This window comes from Rhinopithecus roxellana, chromosome 2, assembly GCF_007565055.1.
Source record: "Rhinopithecus roxellana isolate Shanxi Qingling chromosome 2, ASM756505v1, whole genome shotgun sequence".
Lineage (NCBI taxonomy): Eukaryota > Metazoa > Chordata > Mammalia > Primates > Cercopithecidae > Rhinopithecus > Rhinopithecus roxellana.
In genome coordinates, this window is record NC_044550.1 from 10,632,374 (window position 1) to 10,657,151 (window position 24,778).

The 24,778-nt window shown below is 43.6% G+C and overlaps 1 protein-coding gene and 1 long non-coding RNA gene across 3 annotated transcripts in view; one reads left to right on the top strand and one right to left on the bottom strand.

Annotated features, from left to right (window-relative positions):
* TSPAN5 (tetraspanin 5) overlaps nucleotides 1-11,191 on the bottom strand; it is a 186,496-nt gene extending 175,305 nt beyond the window's left edge. For both annotated transcript variants that reach the window (XM_030917450.1, XM_010358633.2), the window contains exon 1: nucleotides 10,683-11,191. In XM_030917450.1, the coding sequence (XP_030773310.1) occupies nucleotides 10,683-10,763 (81 nt within the window). In that variant the 5' untranslated portion in view covers nucleotides 10,764-11,191. The remainder of the gene's footprint in view (nucleotides 1-10,682) is intronic.
* Nucleotides 11,192-11,438: 247 nt separating this feature from the next.
* On the top strand, nucleotides 11,439-17,049 carry LOC115893506. Its single transcript, XR_004053525.1, has 3 exons — nucleotides 11,439-11,561; nucleotides 13,329-13,457; nucleotides 15,487-17,049. It is a non-coding gene; the product is annotated as an uncharacterized LOC115893506 (long non-coding RNA).
* Nucleotides 17,050-24,778: the final 7,729 nt, after the last annotated feature.

Consider the following 24,778-nt stretch of genomic DNA (forward strand, 5'->3'; position numbering starts at 1 on the left):
CGCCTGTAATCCTAGCACTTTGGGAGGCCGAGGTGGGCAGATCACGAGGTCAGGAGATCGAGACCATCCTGGCTAACACGGTGAAACCCCATCTCTACTAAAAATATTTTTAAAATTAGCTGGACGTGGTGGTGGGTGCCAATAGTCCCAGCTACTCGGGAGGCTGAGGCAGGAGAATAGCGTGAACCTGGGAGGTGGAGTTTGCAGTAAGCGGAGATGACACCACTGCACTCCAGCCTGGGTGGAGGTGGAGTTTGCAGTAAGCCGAGTTCGTGCCACTGCACCCCAGCCTGGGTGACAGAGCGAGACTCCATCTCAAAAGAAAAAAAAAAAAAGAACACTAGCAAATATCATGTCTGGGTCTTCTGCATTTGCTTTACCGTCACCTGTCTTCATGACAGTGCTGCAAGTTTGGATATGGGAAAAGAAATGTCCCCCCTACAGCATTATAGCAGAGGGAATTCAACGAACCTGTCATGCAGACCTTGACGCAGAAACCAATTCCCCTTCCACAAAATGAGCATAGTCAGGGCTGGAGGCCAACGAGAAAGCCCCGGAAAATGGAGGCTGAAAGGAACAGCGACAGTGGACGGGGAGGCTGATTTTTTTTGAATGAGAGGGGTGGTCTGCTCTTGATAAGTGTCTGCAGTTAGAGCTACTCAACTGCATTGACACACGCAGAGTGGTCCAGGAGAAGCAGGGCAAAGGAACCAGAAGTCTAGCTCTTCACTGCGCCTATCGAATAAATGGCTAGTTTCTAGCCCTATATGATGCTAACTGTTAGCATACTAATTGCAGCACTAGAGATTCTCTTTCAAGAGATTTTTCTCATTTTGTTTTTAGGGCTTTCAGGTTTAAAAATAAACTGGCATTTTGGGATTAATAAAAAATTCCATGAGGGATAAAATAGGTCACCTTATTTTTCTCATAAGCAAAGAACGGTAGCTTCCTGTGCTGGTGAAATGGTCACCGCTCGACACCACCCACGCCCAGCTCTCCCCACACATCCCCTTCAGGGAGCAACGGGAAGGAGAGGCCACATCTTCCCAAGAAAAATAAGCTAGAGCGTCTCAAACTAGGCTGGGCATCACAATGACTTGCAGGAAGTTTTGATTTTTTTCTTAACAGAAATTCCAGGGCCCCATCCTGGACGGACCTACTGAACCAGATCTCCCAGTGAGAAGAATTTCCTAACTTACTAATTTCCAAACTTACTAATCAGGCTGCTGTGGCATAAAGGGGTGAAATATCAACTAATCCTACAGAAGTGGCCCCTAGTTAATGAGAGGGACTTCCCATGCATGAAGAAATTCCAAGAGATAAAAACCCACACGAGCAGTAATTTCTTTTTTTAAATGTACTTTGGCCATCAAGACTCAAAAACATCTAAAGGCTAGAATACTGGTTCTTTTCTTTCTTAAGTGGTGGGACCCCTTTTTGCAAGCAAAATCTTTCTTAGTATCCCAAAATATCAAACTAATAACCAAGCTTTTATTGGGGAAAGAGAGGCACTGCTCAGTCCACACCCCACCAGTACAGACCCACCCACTCACATACACCTCAAGGAAGCCTAGGATTGCTGGTAGCAGGTGTGAAATCCAATGGGCCAGAAAAAGACATTTAAATGGGAGAAATAAACACAACTAAATCTAAATTCAAATAATTAACTGGAGGGTTAGGGCTTCTGATTAGCACATCGCTTACGGGGATGGTTTAATAGAGTTCACTTGAAAAAGTGAAGGTTTTATTTCACTAAAAAGTCAATCCAAGCCAACAGTGTGCCTTGGCTGCCAGGAAAAGCAAGTGCAGTTTAGCCTGGGTTAATAACTAGTATTTGTATTTAGAGATTTACCCTTTATGAAGCACTTTGAGATGCATGATCTCTCATAATACTGGGTAACAACTTTGCAGAAAATTATTTTCCCAGTTTTTTTAGATGAGCAACTGTGGAACTAATCCGTGAAAATAACTTACTCAAAGTCAATTCCCGACAGTAGCAGAGGCTTCTGCCGCCAGACACAGCACAGCCTAGGGACTGAAGGGAGAGTTCAAGAGCCTGCTGCTCTTCAGATGCTTAAAAAGCCTGTGAACAACGTGTTTCATTCTGCTTGCTGCATTAATACAGGTGTGTCTAAATGGGACCCCAGGCAGAGCACCATGACTAGGGCAAAGAACAATCTGGAAACAGCATATGTAGACCTAACACTCTAAAACCAAACCCTGACATGCTCTTCGACACCTCAAAAGTTACTCCACATCTCTGAACTCCAATTTTTTCATCTGTCACAAAGATATAATATGTTTGGAAGACTCTTTGAGATGCTTACAATAAAAACATCATTAGTGTGAACACAAGGAGGAATTAGGAGCTTTTAAAGTGGAAAATAGAATGTTTAGGAATGACATAATGGCTATTTTAAAATAATGAAGGACCATCGCGAAGGAAGGTAAGCCTTATTTTATATCATTCAAGAGTAGCCTATGCTCTTCACCTTCTCCTTCCTGAAAATTCAAAGCCATTAGGTAGGTCCAATCCGGTAGGCCTCTGTTTACAAAAAGGTAGGAAGAGGAATGCTGTGGAAGTCCCGAGCAGGGTATCTCAGGGAGAAAGGTATCCATATGGGGATGGGGTGGTGGCACAGGATGCTAGAGCACTAACAGCTGAGGAGGGCAGCCCCAGGAGGAAAGGTGGTGGCAGCTGCAGAAGACTGGTTACATATAGGGAGATTTACCAAATAAGTAAACTGTTAAGAATAATGGGAACCAGGAATCTCACTGTCAAAGAAAGCATTTATAAAATATGGAGAAGAAAAAATAAACCCTGTGGTTTCAGACAGGAATTTCAGGTATGACTATAAACTCATGGTTTTAAAAGTACATAGATACAGAAATACAGATGTACGTGTGTATACACATACATGGAGTAGCAACACCCTAATAGCAATGAGCACACCAAGCAACTAGATCTTGGCTTCTAAATTCCATTCTTCATTCAAAAGCTCCTTGGAGGCCGGGCGCGGTGGCTCAAGCCTGTAATCCCAGCACTTTGGGAGGCCGAGACGGGCGGATCACGAGGTCAGGAGATCGAGACCATCCTGGCTAACACGGTGAAACCCCGTCTCTACTAAAAATACAAAAAACTAGCCGGGCAACGAGGCAGGCGCCTGTAGTCCCAGCTACTCGGGAGGCTGAGGCAGGAGAATGGTGTAAACCTGGGAGGTGGAGCTTGCAGTGAGCTGAGATCCGGCCACTGCACTCCAGCCCGGGGGACAGAGCGAGACTCCGTCTCAAAAAAAAAAAAAAAAAAAAAAAAAAAAAAAAAGCTCCTTGGAGAAATGGCTGATACAAAAGACGACACCGATAAATCACAAAATGAGGTTGGAACATCTTATTCTGCCAGAGAGCAAGATGGTGCTCAAAGACTCATGGGAGTTAAAAGAGCACGGGAGCCAATGTGAAAAGACTGCACTGGCCAAACCTAGGGCCATTTTAAATAAAGTAAGTGATGAGAGTAACATTAAAACACACTGAAAAAAGGAAGACCATAAGTTCTTACTGATATAAATAAATAACAGACTGAAAATTTGATGAGGAATAGGCTATTTACATGGTTTCAATGTTATTTGCCATAAAATATTTATAAATTACCAACAAGGTGTTGCCTGGCAGACAACACCTTGATCAAGTGACCATCATCAGTAATGGGAGAAACAGAAATCAATGCCACCTTGATAGGGTACAATGAGAATGCAGCACCATTTCTGTACAATTTCTACCAAAGATGCACAGCCTGAATCTAAGCTTGTAGAAATGGCACAAACACAAACTGAGGGACATTCTACAAAATAACTGGCTTATAATTGTCAAAAGTGTCAACAGCATGATACTGAAGGACTGAAAGAGACTAAAAAGATGGAACTAAATACAAAGTGTGGTTCTGACCTGGATTCTTTTGCTTTAAAACATTACTGGAGCAACTGGGAAACTTAGATGAAGCCTAAGGATTAAATGGTTTAATGTATCATTGGTAATTTCCTGGCTTTCATGGTTGCACTGTGGTGATCTAGGAGAACAGTCCAGTTTACAGAAAATACATACTAAACTGTTTGTGTGATAGCCAACATGCTGGCAACTTTTTCTCAAACAGGATTAAAAACAAATTCTCTATACCACTTGCAATTTTCCTATAGGTTTGATGTTTCCAAATAAAAATTTAAAATGAACAGTAAATTAGGAGGATGGAAATTATGGGGAGACAGATTACATCTAGTTTGAAAACAGATGAAACTCTACAATTAAAGTGGTCCAAAAACAGATCCATGCTTAGAAAGGGTCGGCAGGATACAACGGAGAATCCTTCACTGACTAGGAAGTTACAGGAGATGATTCCTACATACTTTCTGATGATTTTGTAATTCTTTCCTTCAACATACCCTTTTTTTTTTTGAGACAGGGTCTTGTTCTGTCACCCTGGAGTGCAGTTGCAGCCTCAACCTCCCAGGCTCAAGTGATCCTCCCACCTCAGCCTCCCAAGTAGCTGGGACTACAGGCATGCATCACCACACTCAGCTAATTTTTAAATGTTTTCTTTTTTTTTTTTTTCTTCGTAGAGACAGGGTCTCACTATGTTACCCAGGCTGGTTTCAAACTCCTGGGTGCAAGTCACTCTCCAGCCTCAGCCTCCTAAAATGTTGGGATTACAGATGTGAGCCACCATGCCTGGCCCAAATGTTTATTACAACATCTACTGTGTTTCAGACAATGTGCAAGAAACTGGGCTTATGAAAGTGAGACAGCCCCCACACTTGAAGCCTTTATAATCCAGTGGAGTATGATTTGGAAGTTAGAAATTTTAAGACAGTCATCAGTATTACACACAGAAAAAAACATGTGATTCAAGAATGCTGTCTATAATACTCCAATTTTCGTTTATGAATTTTCAATAGGCTACAATTATTCCACCATATTCTTGAAGAACATTTTCATCCTAACTCTTTTGTGCTTGTGGGTGGTGGTAATCGTGGCATATGCAAAAACTTTATCACTTTTCGATTATGAACAGATGTAAATGACTTACTTGATGTTTTATTTTAGAATAACAAGCATCTTCTAAAATAAGTCTCCACCCAAAAAGCTGAGGCTATCATTACGGAAGAGACTTAACACTCTAAAACTGAACCTTGACATGCTCTTCGACACTTCAAAAGTTACTCCACATCTCTGTACTCCAATTTCTTCATCTGTCACAAAGATATAATATGCTTGGAAGACTCTGTGGGGTGCTTACAAGAAAAACATCATTAGTGAAAAGCTCTGTTAAAAATGCAGATTGCTTTCACCTTTTGCCAGTGACTACCTATTACTGTGGACATTAAAACAAAGTGACCCATCTAAATAAGTGAAACATTTTGGCAATTTTATGGTGGGTGAAACATTATTTGGTTTTCCAACTTCTCCCCACTTGGCTTCATTTCAGTCTGTGGAGTATATCATCAAGTGAGAATGCTTCTGTGCCTTCATACTGCCCCACAGAGGGAGTGGCCAGCCTAAGCAAGCCTATATTCAATTACTTTCCCCACTTTGTACCTTTCTTACACTTTTCCCATATGACACTTTCATAACCATATTTAGCTTTCTTCCTACCATCTCCCTGTAATTCAAAAGGCAATTTAGATTCCCATATGGTTGCTATCGAAGCTAACAGATGTCTAGCAAATTAAAACAAAAATTATGACTTATAAACTGCTGATGTATCATCATTCCAGAACATCTTGCAATTTATAGTGAATCATAAGATAAGGCTTCCTACTTGATGCCCGCCCCCAACCCCCCCACCAAAGTTTCCTGAGTCTCCCTCCTCTCTGAATTAAGCCCCGTGGAAGCAAATTAGAGGCAAGATCCTGCCATCAACCCTGAATAAACCTGCACTTAAAGACACAATGTAATATCTGAAAGCATATCAAAAGAGAAATTTGGCCTCAAGTATCTGAAGCTTTTCTAATCCTTTGTAGCAAAGAAAATAGAAAAATGACTTGGTTCTCCCAAATCATTCCACGGCTTCCATCGAGTTTTTTCCTAACAAGTCACTATAAAATCTATTGAATCCATTTGCCTCATCCTCTTGGCAGATCTTAAAGGTATTATCATTACCTAGTAGTAATGATGCCAAAGTACTAAACTAAGGCATTCTAGAAGTTCTATAGCCCTGTATGGAACCAGTATAAAATCTGGAGACAATAACAATAATGATATTCACCATTCGTTAAATATCGAGATATTATGCTGAGTAAAACACGATCTCACTGAATCTTTGAAACTACAACACCATTAATGTTATCTTTCCTTTATAAACAAGAAATTAAGGCTCAGTGCCTTAATACAGTAGACTATATTTTTCAAAGACGGCCACAACCTACATGACCTTCTGCAATGTGACCTTGACACTTCTCCATCAAAAGGTGGCTTCTAATGCTTCACCCTTTGAAATTGAGCAATCTGCATGAGTGCTTTAACCAGTGGAATAGATAAAAGTGGCACTGACAGTTCTCAGTGCAACCTTAACTGGCTGGAAGCTTCTTTAAGACTTAGAGACAGGAAGAAGCCATGTGTAGGTGCTCCAGCAACAACTCTGGCTAAGCTCCCAGCAAGCATCAGTTGCCAGTCATATGAGTATACCATCTTGGGCATCCTGCCCCAAAGGGCCTTCAGATAAGTCCAACTCCAACTACATCTCACTGCAACTATATGAGACCCCAAGTGAGAACTGTCCAGATGAGCCTGGCCAAATCACAGAACTGTGAGCTATGATAATAAACAACTTGTATTAAACAAAGCTTGGAGGTTATGTAGCAATACATAACCAGAATATTGAGATCAATTTACTTGCCTAGAACAGTTAAGTATCCAGAATCCAAAACAGTCAAGAGCCAGAATCCAAAAGGGCAAAGTATCTATTAATGATGAGTGATGGGATGTGGCGTTCAGTACCCAAAAGAAATGACTTTAAAACAAAACCCTCTTTCTCCTCCCTCCCCTAAACCCAAAGTAGTCTCAGGGTTTTCTGACAAATGTCCCAGTACGGTGACACCCTCAATAAAATCAATCCCCTTCTGTCTTGAGTTGTTCCAACATACAACAGAGAAAACAAGTTTTTCCCCCACCACCCTGTGATAACTAATGAGAAAGGAATCTGTACAAGATGTTGACTTTGTTACTCAGAATATCATTACAACTGTTATATAAAAGGATTCAGATTTTATACATGAAGCTGTAATTCTAAAAATAAAAATATATTTAATGACTCCTAGGACTACATCTGAGATTCACAGTGGGGAGAGAAAAGCACGGATACTATACCAGGAACTGAATAAGCCAAGAAGAAATTAGTGAAAGTTTTTTTGTTTTGTTTTTTTGAGACGGAGCCTTGCTCTGTTGCCAGGCTGGAGTACAGTGGCGCAATCTTGGCTTACTGCAGTCTCCACCTCCCGGGTTCATGTGATTCCCCTACCTCAGCCTCCCGAGTAGCTGGGACTACAGGCACCCACCACCATGCCCGGCTAATTTTTTATATTTTCATAGGGACGAAGTTTCACCATGTTGGCCAGGATGGTCTTGATTTCCTGACCTTGTGATCCATCCGCCTCAGCCTCCCAAAGTGCTGGGATTACAGGCGTGAGCCACTATGCCCAGCCTTGTTTTTTTTTTTTTTTTTTTTTTTTCTTTTTTTTTTTTTTTAATGAAAGGATCTTTGAGTAAGAAATGAAAGCAATAAAACTAGTCTTCAGACAAGTCTCCCTAACAGAAAATGTCTATAATTTATCAAATGTCCTAGTATATACTACTTCTGTTATATATTAGTGGCCAAACTCGATTTTTCTTCTCCAGCATACTGAAACTCAAGAAACTCACTCTGTGTAAGAACTAGAAAGAACGTTATAACTTGTCCAGTTCCTTTAATTTAACAGCTGAGAAACTGAGGCCCAGGTAGTTAACTAACAAAGAGCCAAATTGTTGATCAGAAAAAGAACCAAGCTCTCGGTGCTGGTGCCACCATATGTTCAATTTTATTTTACCAGAACTATACCTGTAAATGTCAGCAGTGTATGTCAAATGTAGTCTAGCAGTTCAGTGTGAAAATGAACAATTAGGAAACCATGCTGTTGGCAATCTCTTCTTCATAATTGTATTGGAGTAGCACCGAGTCTGCTGCTTTTGGCAATCACAGACAGGTTGGTGACTCTGTAGAGAGCAGAAGTGTGCAACTTTTCACAAGCAAGCTGCCAAGCTACTGACCCCAGCTTTTCAGTCACTAACATCTTAGTCTGAATTACTTTAACCAAAACCATATGGTTGCCTTTCTGTTGATCATCACTATAGACCATGGTACTAAAAAGCAGGAAATTTAAATATGGGGTAATTTTGGAGCAGACAGCAGGACAGGAAAGGTATGAGGGAGTATCTGAGAGAAAGGCTTTGGGCACAGAGAGGAGAGGAAGGGAAGGCAAGAGGCAGGCTAAGTGAACCGCCCTCATAAGGAAGATACCCACTTAACAGTTCTGCCTGGGGCAGCTGGTTTAATCCCATAGCCTAGGTCTCCTTTCAGGCTTCCCGTACTCACCCACCCACTTATGAAGACCTTCACAATCAGAAAAGATGTGGCTCTTTTCTGAACTTCTCCATGCAAGCACTCTGCAATTCTTTGAAGCTCTCTACAATTCCAGGGGTTTTGCTGCAACCTAATCCATAGAAAGGGCTAAATTTGTCTTTGCACTCTACAAAATTACAGCAAACTATGAGGGAAGCAGGCCCAAATCCTTTTACTTCCTTACCACCACCTGCTAGGAAACGGCAGAGAAAGTCCCTGGGTGCTTTTTGTTGCTGGGTAGCTAAAATGTGCAACTTTTAGAAATGTTCAAGTAGAAAAAAGAGGCCTGAACTCACTATCCCAAAAAGAATCAGTACCAGTTTGGTAGTCCGTGCCTCTCCAAGTCGCAAAGTTTCAAGTTCCAATCAAATCAGATGATCTTATTCAAAAACGTGACTACCCACCACTTTAAAACATTTTCACAAATGGAGAAGGGGTAAAGAAAGAAAATAATTTCTTCTTCCTGTATATGTAGCAGTGTTTAATTGCAAGGAGGTGGGTGACTGCTCCCGGCAATCATGCACAACACTGGCAAAAAAATGCCTGTGGAATGATCGGATATGACATCCATTCATGTATCCCCTCATTATCTTTATTAGTCCTGAAGACAGATGACATGCTGACACGGAAAGTGGTCTCCAATCCCTTCCATTTCCCCATCACAAAGCATATATGACCAATGCAAGGTACTATTATGGAAAACAAAATAAAATAACCTGGAAAGAGTGCGGTACAAAAAAAAGAATATGAAGAGCCGTATTGACAACCATTCTCACAGATGTATATATGTACAGCAAACAGCCCAAATTAAAGGAGAATCCAAATAAATACATTCCGTGTTCAAACTGCTGTGGACAATTATTGATCCTTGTTGGATCATTGTTTACCTCACATTGAACAGCAACTTAGATAATCCCCCACCCAGACAGCCACCATCTTTACTTTCCATGGAAAAGGGGGTGCCCATTGAGGAAGAGGATGAGATGGGATGAGAAGGGTAAGAAAAATAACATGGTCTTCGAACCAACGTTTTCCCCTTGTCCTGGAGAACTCTTTGTCTGGCTGCTGAACACGTTTGCCAGATCAAAGAAAAGAATCAAAACAAACAAAAAGAGCAGGCGTCCCAGCCTAATTGCAATAGGTGCCCAACACATTGCAGTCCCAAGCAGAGCATAATTTGAATCTTGTGTTAAAGCATTTGCTCTCTCGGTTCCCCAATGAAACATGCCTCGCACACCTCCTCGCACACCTTCTCCTTCTCCAAAGGTTTCCCCAAAACGGCCCGCTCTGTGTCACTCCTTTAAAAATGAGGACTTGGGGCACGAGCACGTTGAAATATATGTTGACGATGACTTGTTATTATCCTCACAATGATATATACATATAAATAAATCTCTACCCCGCACGCCCACTGGCCAGTCCATTAAGCACAAGGAGCGCTTTCCAGCTAAAGAGGAGAGCGTGCAGGAAACGTTATTTACGTGCACATTACAGAACCATATACCACGGCATCTGCATCCTACACAAAGCCCGAGATGGTGCAAGAAGATACACGCTGAGCATGGCACAGACCAGCCGCGGCAACACAGAGCCAAGCCCTCGTCCAATCAGATCGTTGTTAGAAGGTGGACCTCAGGGTCGGCTGCGCCCGATTAGCCTTCCCTATTATGACACCACGCTCTGCCCAACATCCATATCCCACCCGGAGCAAATCCAATTCCTGCGGTTGCTCATTTCTCAAACTGCCGAACCCTTTCTTTTATCTGCATCCCTGCTATTCGTTCCTTAAAAAGCCACCAGAAGGCCTCGGTGCCCCCTTTCCGCCTCGGTTTCTCTTTTTACCTCTTCCCATTCCTCGAAAGGATTAAATGTTTCTCTCTCCAACGCGCAAGCTGGAAAGGCGGAAGGCGAATGCCTCTACGCTGCTCCGACAAGCGCCTGCGGGGCTGCGAAAAGTAAAGGCAACGAGCAACGTGGGGGAAATCGTCGCGAATCGATCGGCCACAATAGTTGGAATCCCAGGAGCGCTCCAACTTACCCAAAATATGACATTGAAGCCAAATATGAAGTATTTGATGCAACAACTGACTTCAGGACCCTTGTAGTGCTTCCCGGACATCCTCTGGGTTCATGAAGACACTTGCCCCGGCAGCCCGAGTTTGGAGCCCCGAAGCACCGTTGCTCGGAGCAGCCCAGCGGGGAGCAGGAGCTCAGGGACGCCGCACGGGGCCGCGGCGCTGGCGGCCCGGGCTCAGCCGCGCGGGGACCGACCGGCGGAGAGCGGCTCCCGCACCTCCAGCCCCTCGCGCGCCGAGGCCGCCGGAGCCGGGGTGGCCGCGAGCGAGAGGGAAAGCCGCGCACTGCAAGCCCAAGCCTCGCCGAAGCTAGCCCCGAACACAAAGCAAGCGCCCGCGTCCGTGCGCCAAGCGGTCGGTCCGTCGGTTAGTCCCTGGGCTTCAGGCAAAGGCGGCCGCTGCAGATGCTGGCTGAGACGCCGCTCGCTTGCTTGCTCGTCCGCTCGCGCGCGCCCTCCCACCCCTCGCTCCGCCCGCCGCTCGCTCCGCCCGCCCGGCCGGCTGCTCCTCCGCCCTCGCCACCCGCAGCTCCGCCCGCCGCCCAAGCCTTGGCTAGGCGCGCGCGCGCACGGGGTCGGGCGCTCCCGGGCGGCGGTGGCACCACGTAGCCGCCTCCTTCCACCGCTCGCTTTATCCCCGCCCCTTCTCGGGCCAACCTCCAGCACCGCCGACCCCGAGCGCCGCTGCGGAGTAGGTAGTGGGTGGGAGGGTGGAGGACCGCCGGCGAGAGGGAGAAGGAAAGGGCGCCGGAGGAGCAGCCTGGCAGAGTGACCGGGATTGATGAGCGGTCGCAGCTCTGGAGGGACGCGGGCGAGAGGGTCGCTCCTCGGGGAGAGGGCTGGGTGAGTGAGGACCTGCGAGCCACCCCCCACATCCCTTCTGGGGTAGCCACACTCGCGCCCCCTCCTCCACAACAGGCTTCTGTGGCTAAAGAAGATGCGGTGCCACTGGACAGGGAAGGAAAGTAGTCGTGGACTTCACTGACTAGAAAAGGGGGTAGTTGGGGAAGGTGGAGAAAAGAGCCACGGGAAGTGGGAGGAAAGGATGAAGGAATGGGACGTTGCAAAGAAAAGCTTCCTTAATCCGTGTGACTCTAATCCAGCCTCCCCACCTACCGGAGAAATGGGTTTTATCCTAGAAATGGGGACGAGGAAAAAGAGATGGCCCAAAGGAGTCCTGGCCCGGGATACGATCCTCGCCCTAGGGTCTATTGGAACCACACAAACCCGGACAGCGCACGCTACCCGCTACCCCGACAGAATAGTGCCTAAGAAACCTGCCTGCCTCCTAACTCTAGGAAAGAATCCACAACGGATTCCAGGGAGCTCTTCTGGGGAATCTGAATTGGGTTTTTAGATCACGAACCATTAAGCTTTTGAACTCTGGGGAAGAATAGAACGGGTGGCTGGAAATTGTTTTGGAACCCTACCTGAGCAGATGTGCTCATTAGTTGCTTGTTCGCCCTCCTCCTGGAACATTTTCATAGGTGTTGGCAAAGCAGGTACCAGTATTTCATGGAAGGAGAAGAACCGTCCAGGACTGTGTGTAAATGTCTATGGGAATATTTTTAAGGATTCAAAAGGCTAGAAGGAAGTGAGATCAAAAAATTTTTCCAGCACCACCCAGTGCAACCCGGTCCTGGACACAGAAATCTAAAACGCTCCCAGATGATACTTAAATACTTGAGTTTGAGAGCCTCTAGTTATAAGGTTTCCCTACGTAACAGCCTCTCACTTTTCTCAAAAACTGGCTAGTTGACAACCGGCAGTCAAGTTTTGGCTAGTCAAGAAGCTACTTTTTCCTGCAATAAACCACACTTAGAGATAGTCCTGGGCTTCAGCAGGATTGAGGCTATATTGAGGTCACAAGTATGAACCAGGTACCCACAGAGATGGGAGGGCCAGGAGATCCTACTCATTCAATACCTCAGAAGCTATGTCACGGGATAACAGTGGCTTCAGCCTTTTGGATGAAATAATCCTCTCTCCCTCAAAAGTGCTGTCCACCCACTCAAAACACAGGCCATACTACCACCAATCTGGTAGACTTTAAAAGTAAGGTCTTTCAGCAGCAGATTTCCTCGCTAACAGGAAGGCACTGACAAGCTTTACCTAAGCCTATTGGAGCTATGTTGTAATTCTGTATATAAATAGAACAGTCGCTGCAGGAATACTGGATGAGTCAGAAGAAAGGTCTGTCCTAAGCTGATGTGACACATTTCAAAAGGACCAGAAATTAGATGGAATTGATGACTGAGTTGATCTCTAAGTGGATTTACCTTTGAAATAAAAATCGGTGGATATCCCATGTACCTCACCCCACACCGTCCTCCATTGTCAACATCCCCAACCAAAGTAGCACATTTGCTACAAATAGTGAACCTACGTTGACAGATCGTTATCACCTAAAGTCCATAGTTTACATTAGGGTCCACTCTTGGGGCTGTATATTCTATAGGGTTGGACAAATGTAGAATAACATGTACCCACCCTTATAGTATCACAGAGTATTTTCACTGCCCTAAAAGTCCTCTGTACACCACCTATTCATCCCTTCCTCCCTCCAGTCTCTGGCAACCATGGATGTTTACTGTCCCCCTCTCTCTGTAGTTTTGTCTTTTCCGGAATACCATATATAAGGAATCATACAGTATGCAGTCCTTCTTTCAATTTTGCTGTGAAACTAAAACCGCTAAGAAAATAAAGTCTTAAAAAGAAAAATCAATGGAGAAGGGAAAGGTAAGATAACTAATCGGTAATTTGGAGGGGTGTGGAAAAACTAATTGAATTATCTAATTTCATATATCCAAAATAAGTTCTAGGAGGATTAAGGAGTTAAATATATTTTAAAGCAGACCAGAAGAAAAAATATTTGTCAAACCTCTGAATAGAAGTATTTCTCAACTTAGAGGCAATAGAAGGAAATAATCAATGAATATGATTGGGTAATATCTTAAACACTTCTACGTGTCCAACTTTTTTTAGTGTAAGCTAAACCAGAAAAAAATATTGGCAGCAAACATGAAAAATAACCTGAATATCTATATTATAAGTAGGGCTCATAGAGCTAAAGTAAAATTTAGAATCAGTGATTGAGTATAAACAGAAAACAAACCATATAAGAAGAAATCAAAATAATATATGGGGAAATTTAGTAATCAAAGAAGTATACATTAAAACTAATAAAGATACAAAAATAATGAGCACTGGTTAGCACATATATTGTTAGTATCTTTATGAAACAATATGTCCATTTGGAAAGCATTTTGGCTGTCTATAGCAGGTCAGAGTGCTCCTACATTTTGACTCAGCAGTCCCTCTTCTGGGAATCTACCCAAAGAAATACCCCAGCAGATGGAAAAAGTTATATACTGCAAGATGTATATCATAGCATTATTTATATTGAAGACTTGGCCAGAAATTAAAGATCAGAGAGTAGGGGTGATATCCAATTCCTTGTAGTTACTTGGACCACAGTGTTTCTTCACATTCTGTGCCTCTGCACGTGTCATTTGGAGTTTCTGCCTGGGGCATTCTCCTTGTCTCTTGTCTGTGAGCTGATTCCTCTTACTCTTTACTACTTGTGTTCAGTGTCTGGGAGGCTCCTTCTTTATTCCCTCAATACCCGCTGTGTTCTTCCATCCCAGCACTTAAAGGCTGCCTGTAAGAACTTGTTTACCTACCTATCTCCTCAATCTGCTGTGACTCCTCCTAGGGTGTGACCTAACTCTTGGTAATCTTAGAATCACCAGAGCTCTGCAGATATGTCAGGTGCTTGATAAATATTTATTAAAGGAATGAATGAGTCATTTGCTTATACTTTTTACAGCTCTTGAAGATACTGCTTATAGAGGCATATATGAATACATTATAAATTTTAAAGACACTATATATGGAATTATCTCCAGTAATCTTGTTAAATTTTAAAAGGAACAAAAACAGTGTACACAGTAGGCTATCATTTTGTGAAAAGATAAGGTCTGTTGGCAAAAGAATATCCATACACATATTTCCTGTTAATGGGTATGCTATATATGAAAGAAAACAAAATAAACTGGTAACAGCGAGTTAGGTGGAATGGGGGGGGCAAACTGGGGGACTAAAGATATTGATGGGAAAGAGACCTGTTTTATTTTTAAATAATCCCTTTAGATTGTTTTAGAAATTTGTAACATGTATATGATATGCATGTTTTGAAAAATAAAGCAATCTACAAAATGGTATGCAATTGTATGAAAAGAGTTAATTTTTGCCAAATAATAACAGTTATAAGACTGTGGGTGATTTTGTTTTTGTGTTTCTGGTTTGCAATGTTTAAATGTGGTTATATTGCTTTTACAATTAAGAAGATAAAATTATACATAAAGATGTAAGAAAGTAAGTAATCATATTTATTTCACACAACTCCTTCACAACTCAATAAATGCTGATCTATTTTAAGGAGAAAAGGAGAGAAATTTTCTGTCTGAGTACTGCTAAGGCCACCTCCCTTATAACTCTGAGGTTGAAAAATGCTTAATAAATTTAACTACTGACAAGTTAATCAGCCCTTCAAGTGGCAGTGAAAACAGGTAAAGCGTGTTCTTCTAATAGTTGCCTGGCTGAGGAGCAAGATATGACAACAGTGTTTTCACCTAAGACACCAAACTTAACCAGCTGTCTGTCTCCACCTGTGCTTTATGGTTCCCACCCACCTTCCTGCCTCCCTCCTCTTGGGCTCTGTCATTGTCTGCCTCTCTGCTCCTGTTTTTCTTTTGCTTCTCTGTAGCCACCCTGCTGGTTGCCTCCCCACCCCTCCTGCTGCCTTCCTCTCCGAGCCCTAGCAGCTGTGTTCAGTGTCCCCCTCTTAAAGCAGCCACATGCTCTGGGAAGACTGGCCCTCTGCATCACACCTGGCAGTCCCATTCCTCTCGCTAATGTGTGGTTCAGGAATGGGCAGGTGGCCCAATTCTGATCAACAAGCCATGAGAAGAATCCACTAGAGGTTTCCTTGCATCTAATAAATGGTCTCTTTCGCCCTTGGACTTGGTTGGGTTTGGATGTGATGCCTGGATCCTCTACAGCCTGATGACAAAGACCACACCAAGGATGGCAGACTGGAAGGATGAAAAGAACCGGGGCCTCCCAGCCTTTGTTGTATGGCTGACTTAACCAACCTTGAAGGTCGCCTTACCTCACGACTTCCTGTGAGATGAGACAAATTTCTTGGTTAAGATAATCTGACAGGGGTTTTCCGTTTCATACAACTGAAAGTATCCTGACTTAAACACCTTTTGAAGCTCTCCCCCCAGCCTTTATTGATTTTCTCCTCTTGAATCACCACCAGCATTTCTGCATTTCTCTCAGTACCACGTTTTTTCTATTCCCCGCACCCCCACCCCCTTTCTTCCCCAGCTGTTTCTGTCTCAAACAATACAGGGAAACAGTTTAGGGTGTCTGACAGATCACACCCACCCATTTCTCAGACCTTCTCAACCACAAGGTGCTGTCCCACCTCCAGCCAGGTTTGTACTTCACAGCTGATGGGGTCCTAGTAGATTCAGGCTGGGCCAACCTGAGGGTCTGTCTCAATAACAAAGGGAACCCTGCCCTTGGCTGAAGTGCAGGCAGTGTTTACCCGAGAGCTGGAGGTGGGCCCGCATTTCCAGGAGGAAGCCAAGACTCTCCCTCATCCTCTGCAGAAAGAGGAAGGAAACCTAAACAGAGAAAAACAGTAGCAGAGTCTGACAGCCTGGGTGCCATGTATGGTTGTGCATTTTGTGCTATGAAAGGCTCCTATCCCTGCTAAAGGCTTGCTTCTAGATTTCAAGAGGACTCTGTCTTTGAGGTCTATGAGATTTTTAGATGGAATCATTCATCACATCCCATTTGGGCTTTAGCTACTTTGAAGTGAGTATCTCAGATTTTCAAATCAAAGAACCTTGATTAAAACAAAAGGTCTTCTCACCTCAAATCCTTTATGAAATGAGGTCAACTTAAAATACTTTTTAGTTAGCTATGATATAAAATTAAACTATATTTTTGCTATAGTTAATGAATTAAATACTGTACCTTCTGTTCCCTGGTCGAAAAGTGAGCAATTAAATGGTCTATTTCTCTAACAAAACAATTAACTGATTCCTCAGGATTTACCACCTACTGTGACCCTCTTGCCCTGTGCCCACACATACCTACTAAACACCAGTGTTCAGATCCCCAGGAATAACATAAAATAGGGCATATCTGTCTCGTAAATATGATTGAACAAGCATATGTAGCGCACAGTTGTTTTGCTTTTAAAAATCAATTATAATCATTTGTACAATAAAATGAATTCTGTCTTTCACACAATATGACAGAGCAGTAATTGATTTTTTTTTTTAATTCTGCCATTCCACCTTCTTCTGGTAATAGCACCTCAACTTCCTACTGCTTTGGAGATAGCTAGACCTGTGTGGATCAAGGTACTAGGCCCTGATATTACCTTACCAGGGGCCAAGCACATGACACAAGTTCAGCCAATTAGAAGCCTACTTCCTGATACTGAGCAGAGCAAAGACAGAGACCAAAAGCCACCTGGAGTTCATTCCTTGCAGCCCCTGGACAAGTCTGAAGCTGCCCTTGAGACCTTTGGGAACCTCCTGATTCTTCTGCCTTCCCTCTGGTCCCATAAGCTAGCTGCCAGGTTCTAACTGAGTTCCAATGGGAATCAGTGGGCAAGTGGTGGGTAAGAAAAACACTAAAGGAATTACAGAAAGTTTTGACATGGCTTTACCCTCTCTTTGGGTGTGAGCAAGCCATATGTATAGCATTAGCAAGGTAATTGTACCTTTTATAGTGGCTCCAAGCCCAGCACGAGCTCACATGGTGATCACCTAATGTGCCTCTCATGGCTTGGTTACGTAATTTGTGGAGCTATGTGCCTGCACTCCAAACGCACTGAGTTATGCTGCGCCGGAAGGCTGCCTCAGCCTACTCCTGACTAAAGCACAGCCATTTCCCTTACACTCCACCCCCTACGCCTAGGGCATCCTCCAGGCAGGAACACGTGCCCATAGGGCAGAGCCCTGAATCCATAACCCACAACAATACAGAGAGCAACACCTCACTACTAGGATCCCAGCTATGCCACTTAGGACTATTAGGGTCCAACGTAGGCCAGAGCCTAGGGATGCCCACCGTCTCTGCAGGGGATCGTCAGTAAGGCTCTCGGCTGCCTTAATCTGCCATGAGACCCCTTGCAGAGCTGCTGTTATGTTCTACCAATTGTCGGGGATAAAGGTGCAACGTTGGCCGGGCGCGGTGGCTCAAGCCTGTAATCCCAGCACTTTGGGAGGCCGAGACGGGCGGATCACAAGGTCAGGAGATCGAGACCATCCTGGCTAACACGGTGAAACCCCGTCTCTACTAAAAATACAAAAACTAGCCGGGCGAGGTGGCGGGCGCCTGTAGTCCCAGCTACTCGGGAGGCTGAGGCAGGAGAATGGCGTAAACCCGGGAGGCGAAGCTTGCAGTGAGCTGAGATCCGGCCACTGCACTCCAGTCCGGGAGACAGAGTGAGACTCCACCTCAAAAAAAAAAAAAAAAAAAAAAAGGTACAACATTGTGTTCCTAAAAGGGCACAGGTGCCTCCTTGGGCAGCAGTTTCTATGTCTAAGGCCATTTGATCTTGCAATACCACCTTTCTGATCTGATCAACTTCATCTGTTAACAGGAGGGCCACTCAAGTGTAATTCAGAGCCCAAGTGGTGTGCTGTGCTAGAGTGGTAACTTCTGCTTCTACAGTTATGACACCCGCTCCAGGGATAGTCATTGCCAAGAGGTGGAACCACCAGAGGGCTCGTTGCACTTGCACAAACTGAGAGCATAGCACCTCCCAGTTATACGGGCTATCTGGGCAACTTGGGGAGAACAGTGGCAGGTAAGGCCACCCCCAGGTACAATGTCCAGTCCAGTTCACTGGTAGGTAAGGCCAAGGCTACTCTGTGTCTCCACAGACGCATAAACTCCCAGGGGACACAAAAGCCATTGGGGCCCAACCTTGGTGGGCCTGCTTGTTCCATCATACCTTCAGTGTGGTAACATGTATTATGTTTGTACAGGCCATGATGGGTACGCATCCCACAGGGGTGTTGCCCCAATGTTGCTCTATGTACCACAGCACCTAAGCTTGGGGTACTACATGTTCCCCCACTAGCCAGCCCCACCCATCATAAATGCTACAGGCCAGCCAGGGGGTGGGCGTGCTGTGGGTCTTACAGCATCCTTTTCCAAAGCTTGCCGTGTTGCCTTACAGGCATCAGCCATGGGACCCCAGGTCTCCAGCCATGTCCAGTTCTCTGCAGATGCTGAATATATGTGCCAAGGCAAGCCATCTGCAGCTGCTGATGGAAGGGCAGTGCAGATCCAACAGATGGAAACATTGGTCACCTCAGCGTAGGTGTGGGTCCAGTTCAAATGCAGTTAGAGCACGTTAACCTACAGTTGAAATGACAGAGCAGGTACAGATACTAACAGAGATAAATCATATCCCTCAGGCAAAATACAAGCTAACCTTTCATCCCTGGATAACAATGCAGCCACCAAGGGCTTTTGCCCTGAGTGATGGTACCACATCTTCTCAACTCCCCATGGTTCCTTTGAGTCCTGTATCTGTACCAAAGTCACAGGGGAGCTCATAATAGGCCAGATACACATATGTCCCCCAGAGGAGGGTTCCTTCCCTGTTACCCTATGAACAGTCAACTGTAGGGGCCATGTATTGAACACCCAAAGAGTGACATGTGAGTCATACTGTAGGCGCTCCCCCCAGGGAGCTCTGATAGCCAACCACCAGCAGTGGGGGGCTTGGAGGGTCCATGGCCACAGCCAGGTTTTCTGTTCCCCTGCCTTCAGGGGTGTTGGGGCAGGCAACAACAGGTTACCTTTCATCCCCATACCTGGTTGGAGGAGGTCATCCTTGGTATATATCTGCAACTGAATGGGGGTGGTGGCTTAGTGTAACAAAACCTCCACCAGGGCTGGGCCACCTTTCCATGGTCATTCACTCAAGGTTTGGAGCACCAGGTCCAGCCTGGAACTCCAGCCCCACAAAGACAGTGGTACGACATGCAAGTGTAACCCATTCTTCAACAGTCCATTATATTACTCAATCACACCCGCAGCTTGTGGTCTGTATGGCACATGGAATCCCTACTTTATGTCCATTTGTTGTGCCCATTGTTGTACCTGTTGTCCAATGAAATGTGTTCCCCTATCACTCTCAATGGACACAGGGCAACCATACAGAGCATGTAAGTGTTGCAGTGCCCCAATGGTGTGCTGTTGGTCAGCCACCCTGCAAGGGTAGGCAAACAACAGGCCTGTGGGCCTTGTCCATAGCTGTTAATGCATGCGTATACTCTTGTGACTTCAGCAGCAGCCTGATGTAGTCTACCAGCCACCTGGTCAAGGGCACTGCAGCCTCCACCTTCTGGGCTCAAGCAATTCTCCTGTCTCAGCCTCCCAAGTCCTGGGATTACAGGCCTGTGCCACCATACCCGGCTAATTTTGTATTTTTAGTAGAGATGGGATTTCACCATGTTGACCAGGCTGGTCTCGAACTCCTGACCTCAGATGATCCACCCACCTTGGCCTCCCAAAGTGCTGGGATTACAGGCGTGAGCCACCATGTCTGGCCTGTTTCATTCTTGTAAGGCAAAAGTACTTGTATGTTCCCTTACATTCCTACCTCTAAACAATTTCAGAATGCCATTCCCCAGTCCACAAACTCCACCCTTCCATCTGTCACCAAAATCTAAGTATCTTGCAGAGTTAAGCATAATTCAGCTCCTTATGAAATCTGCCCCATTTAACACTGAGCATGCTAATCATATCCAATAATTTCTCCTGTCACCGTTTGGTTTCTTTTACCTTCTAAAAGCTTTGCTTCTGTGATATATGCCTTTCTGATGGAACTATAATTACTGGAACACTGAATTTAATGTCCAGAAACAAGAATAGATATTAGCAGATTAATCAGATATTCATTTAGGTTTTATTATAAAGAATCAATTGATTCAACAACAAAAACTTACACATCTTACACACACAAAAAAAACACATCTGTTAACGCACTTGTTTCCATGGTTCCTGCCCTAAGATTGTACCTGGAAAAAAAGTAGACAAACAGAAGAACATGGGTTAGAATGGATTCAGTGCTACAGTTCCAACAAAGTGTGATATGTGTATGATAAATATTCAAAATGGGATTGTGAAAAAACACCTCTTCCAATTAATTCTTTTTTATTTTTTCATTTTTCTTTTCTGTCCTAGTAGCATTTACTAAGTGCAGTTAGTAGGAATAAAAATTAGTTAAATTAACCAAGTCTTAATGCCTTATATCTGAATCATTTATTTGAATGACATCAAGACTAAAAGAATAAGTTTTAAAATTTAAACACAATGGCGCATCCGCTGTGGAAAACAGTTTGGTGGTTCCTTACAGTATTAACTAACCATAGAATTACTATATGATCCAGCAATTCTACTCCTAGGCCTATGCCCCAAAGAAATGAAAGCAGGGACCCAAACAGATACTTGTATACCAATGCTCATAGCAACACAATAGCCAAAAGGTGGAAAGAACCCAAGTGGCCATCAACATATTTCACATTTTGTTTGAATGGATAAACAAAATATGATATACAGATACAGTGGAATGTTATTCAGCCTTAAAAAGGAACAAGATTGGCCAGGCGTGGTGGCTCAAGCCTGTAATCCTAGCACTTTGGGAGGCCGAGACGGGCGGATCACGAGGTCAGGAGATCAAGACCATCCTGGCTAACACGGTGAAACCCCGTCTCTACTAAAAAATACAAACTAAAAATACAAAAATACTCTACTGTATAAAAATACAAAGGCTGAGGCAGGAGAATGGCGTAAACCCGGGAGGCCGAGCTTGCAGTGAGCTGAGATCCGGCCACTGCACTCCAGTCTGGGAGACAGAGCGAGACTCCGTCTCAAAAAAAAATAAAAATAAAAATGAACAAGATTCTGATAGTTGCTACAACATGGATGAACCTCAAAAACACTACGCCAAGTGAAATAAACCAGACACAAAGGGACAAATATTGTATGATTCCGCTTATATGAGGTACCTAGAGTCAGATGGATGACTGCTGCTTCATGAATCTGACTGCTCTAGGTACCTCATATAAGTTGAATCATGAACCCTCAAATCTAAAATAAAATTAAAAGAAAATCTAATATAATTGTAAAAATAAAGACATTATCACATATAAAATGATCTACTTTGCTGAGGAATTTATCCAAGCATCCCCTTTAAACAGGGAGCTGCTTCCCTAGTAAACTTAATTGTTCACTAATGGATCATTAACACCCCAGCAAAAGCTGTTAAGAACAGAAACACTATTTGGATTTAATCTATAAATTAACTTTGACAAAGTTATGTAATAATTTTACTAATATGTTATCGAGAGAGTTAGGAGGTTATGGGATTGGCTTGAAACCAGTTTCTGGTCTAATTGGAAGGAGGTACAAAGAAGCTCTAGAGAAGCAGCTCAGGAAGCTGGAAGACTGTCTAGCACAGTCTTGGGCAAGAAATCAGCCCACCTTCACTTCTGTCCTCTTACAGGAGGCACTGGCCCCTCTCAAGCCTCACATGAGAATTCAACACAGCTGAGGTGAGTTGGGCTGTGGCGGTGGGAGAGAGAGAAAGAGCACAGCTGCCTTCCAGGCTGATGACCCTAGCTTTCATTAATGGTTCAGCTACCTTTTCTAGTAAACAGTAAACCCTTTGAGGTCAAGGATCAAGTTTTCTTTGTAGCATGCTGCCTTGCAAGTATTTCACACATGCTGGGTGAATAATATTATTTTATAAAAAGTGAATAAATGACTAATAAAAAATGGCAATGGAAGGTTCAACAAAATGGTTATAAATCAGCTCTGAATTTTTAATATTTAGGAGATCTTTGAGTCATAAAAGTTCAAATTACCCACACAATTTTATAGAAACACTCCTCAAACCATAAAGTGAGAAAAAATCGTGTTTAAGTTTATTCTATCTTCTGCTACAAAAGGGACATATTTTCTATTGCTGTTGTAACTCTGCCTTGTACCCAAATGTACCACATTCATAATAAGTACTGTTGACAGAATGAATGACAAGGCAAAAAATAGCTTGCAGTACTTTTCATTTTTTTTAAGTGTGGAAAGCATATTAAACCATTTGCTGATTAAAAATATGCGTGTTTTGACTTGCATATGAATCAAATTAACATACATAAATCCAACATCTTCACATCACTAGATTCCCAGCCATAACCAATATGATTTTCCATGTTTCTTTAAATTCATCAATTCCAGAGTGACATAATTAAGTTATTGGGCATAAAATACACAGTAATGATTTATAACTGAAAACTAACTTTTGATTTAATTCAATGATCATTTATCTTCTAAAAGTAAAAAAGGTACAAGATCATTGAAAATGTAAGGTTTTTTGTTTTGTTTTGTTTTTTGTTTTTGTTTTTTTAAATAAAATAGGGACAGGGTTTCACTATGTTGGCCAGGCTGGTCTCATTGAACTCTTGACCTCAACTGATCCTCCCGCCTAGGCCTCCCAAAGTGCTGGAATTACAGGCGTGAGCCACTGTCTGGCTGAAAATCTAAGATTTTATGTTGAATTTAGCTCTATAAATGCTTACTACCACTAAGGGAAACTAAAATTTGAGGTATAGAATAAGAACTCTTATCCCTCAGTATGATTAATTCCTATAAATGAAAGTACTATGTTGAATCCTAGCACCTTGCTGAGTTATATAGCCCTAGAAATGTGCAAGTTTCCTAGTTGCAGTTTCCATAACTTCACCTACCTGCCTCTTTACTCTAGCTGGTCCATCCCCACCTTCTTTTCTCCAAGACTCTGGTTTAGGGCAGGGAAGACTCTCTGGGAACCAGACAAACACTCTGTACACTGTTACACTAACGGACAAGGCAACGTTCCTGGGAGGAAGAACACATCCAAGCTGCAAACCTGGGTCAGACTACCAGACCACACCACGTCTGGGCCAAGCCAATTAAGAGGGCCCAAGGGCTGTTATTAAAAGACACCCTGTCCCTTCCTCTTAGCTCTGCAGTCCCTTAGGATTCACCATCACCTGGAGTACCTCTCTAGGATCAAGAAAGTAGCCTGACACATGTATACATATGTAACAAACCTGCACATTGTGCACATGTACCCTAGAACTTAAATAAAAAAAAAAGAAAAGAAAGTAGCCTGGGTAGAATCTCTAGCACCCAGCCTCCCCTTACACCCTGCTATTGATATACATCTGACACTATAAATCTGGCACCATTTAAATGCCCAGCACTTTGGTCACTGAGTCCTTCCAGAGCTGTTGGCACTGAGCCTATGAGAGCAACAGGCGTCTTTCTAGCAGAATGTTTTCTAACCTTGTCTTGTGATATGAATTCTCCAGTGCTGTTGATATAAATATAGATCCCAGGACCTTTCTCTAAGCATTCATATTTATAGTGGGTCTATTTGGGATCCAGGAATCTGAATGTTTAACAAGTGCCCAGGTAATACTCTTCACCTGGGAATATTGGAAAATGCTGTGTTCAAGCACTCTTCAAAGTACTCACCCTAGTCTCTTGGTGAGGGGAGTTGCTGCTTATGGATTTAAACCTTGTCCTCTACGGAGATGATAAAAGTGAGAATGCTGGGAAGTCTGTGTAAATCCAAGGCATGCTACCATTACCATGATTACATACCTTTAGCCACAGCCACCAGGACACTAAGCACAGCCTGGGTGAGGCTCTTCTCGATACACAGAGCTAAGTGACTGAGAGCCTAGAAGATGGAGTAAGACAAGGAGTGGCCAAAGGCAGTGGAGAGAGGGAGGAGGAGCAAAGCCTGAAATCTGGAAATCAATGCATATGGATTTCAATGTACAATTGCGTTATCTGCTGATATAAATCAAAGGAAGAAGGAGGGAGATGCAGGGAGAAAATGTAAACAGGTAGGTAAGTGCAGTCTTCTGTTAAACATGAATTTTCACATCATAAAGAATGAATAT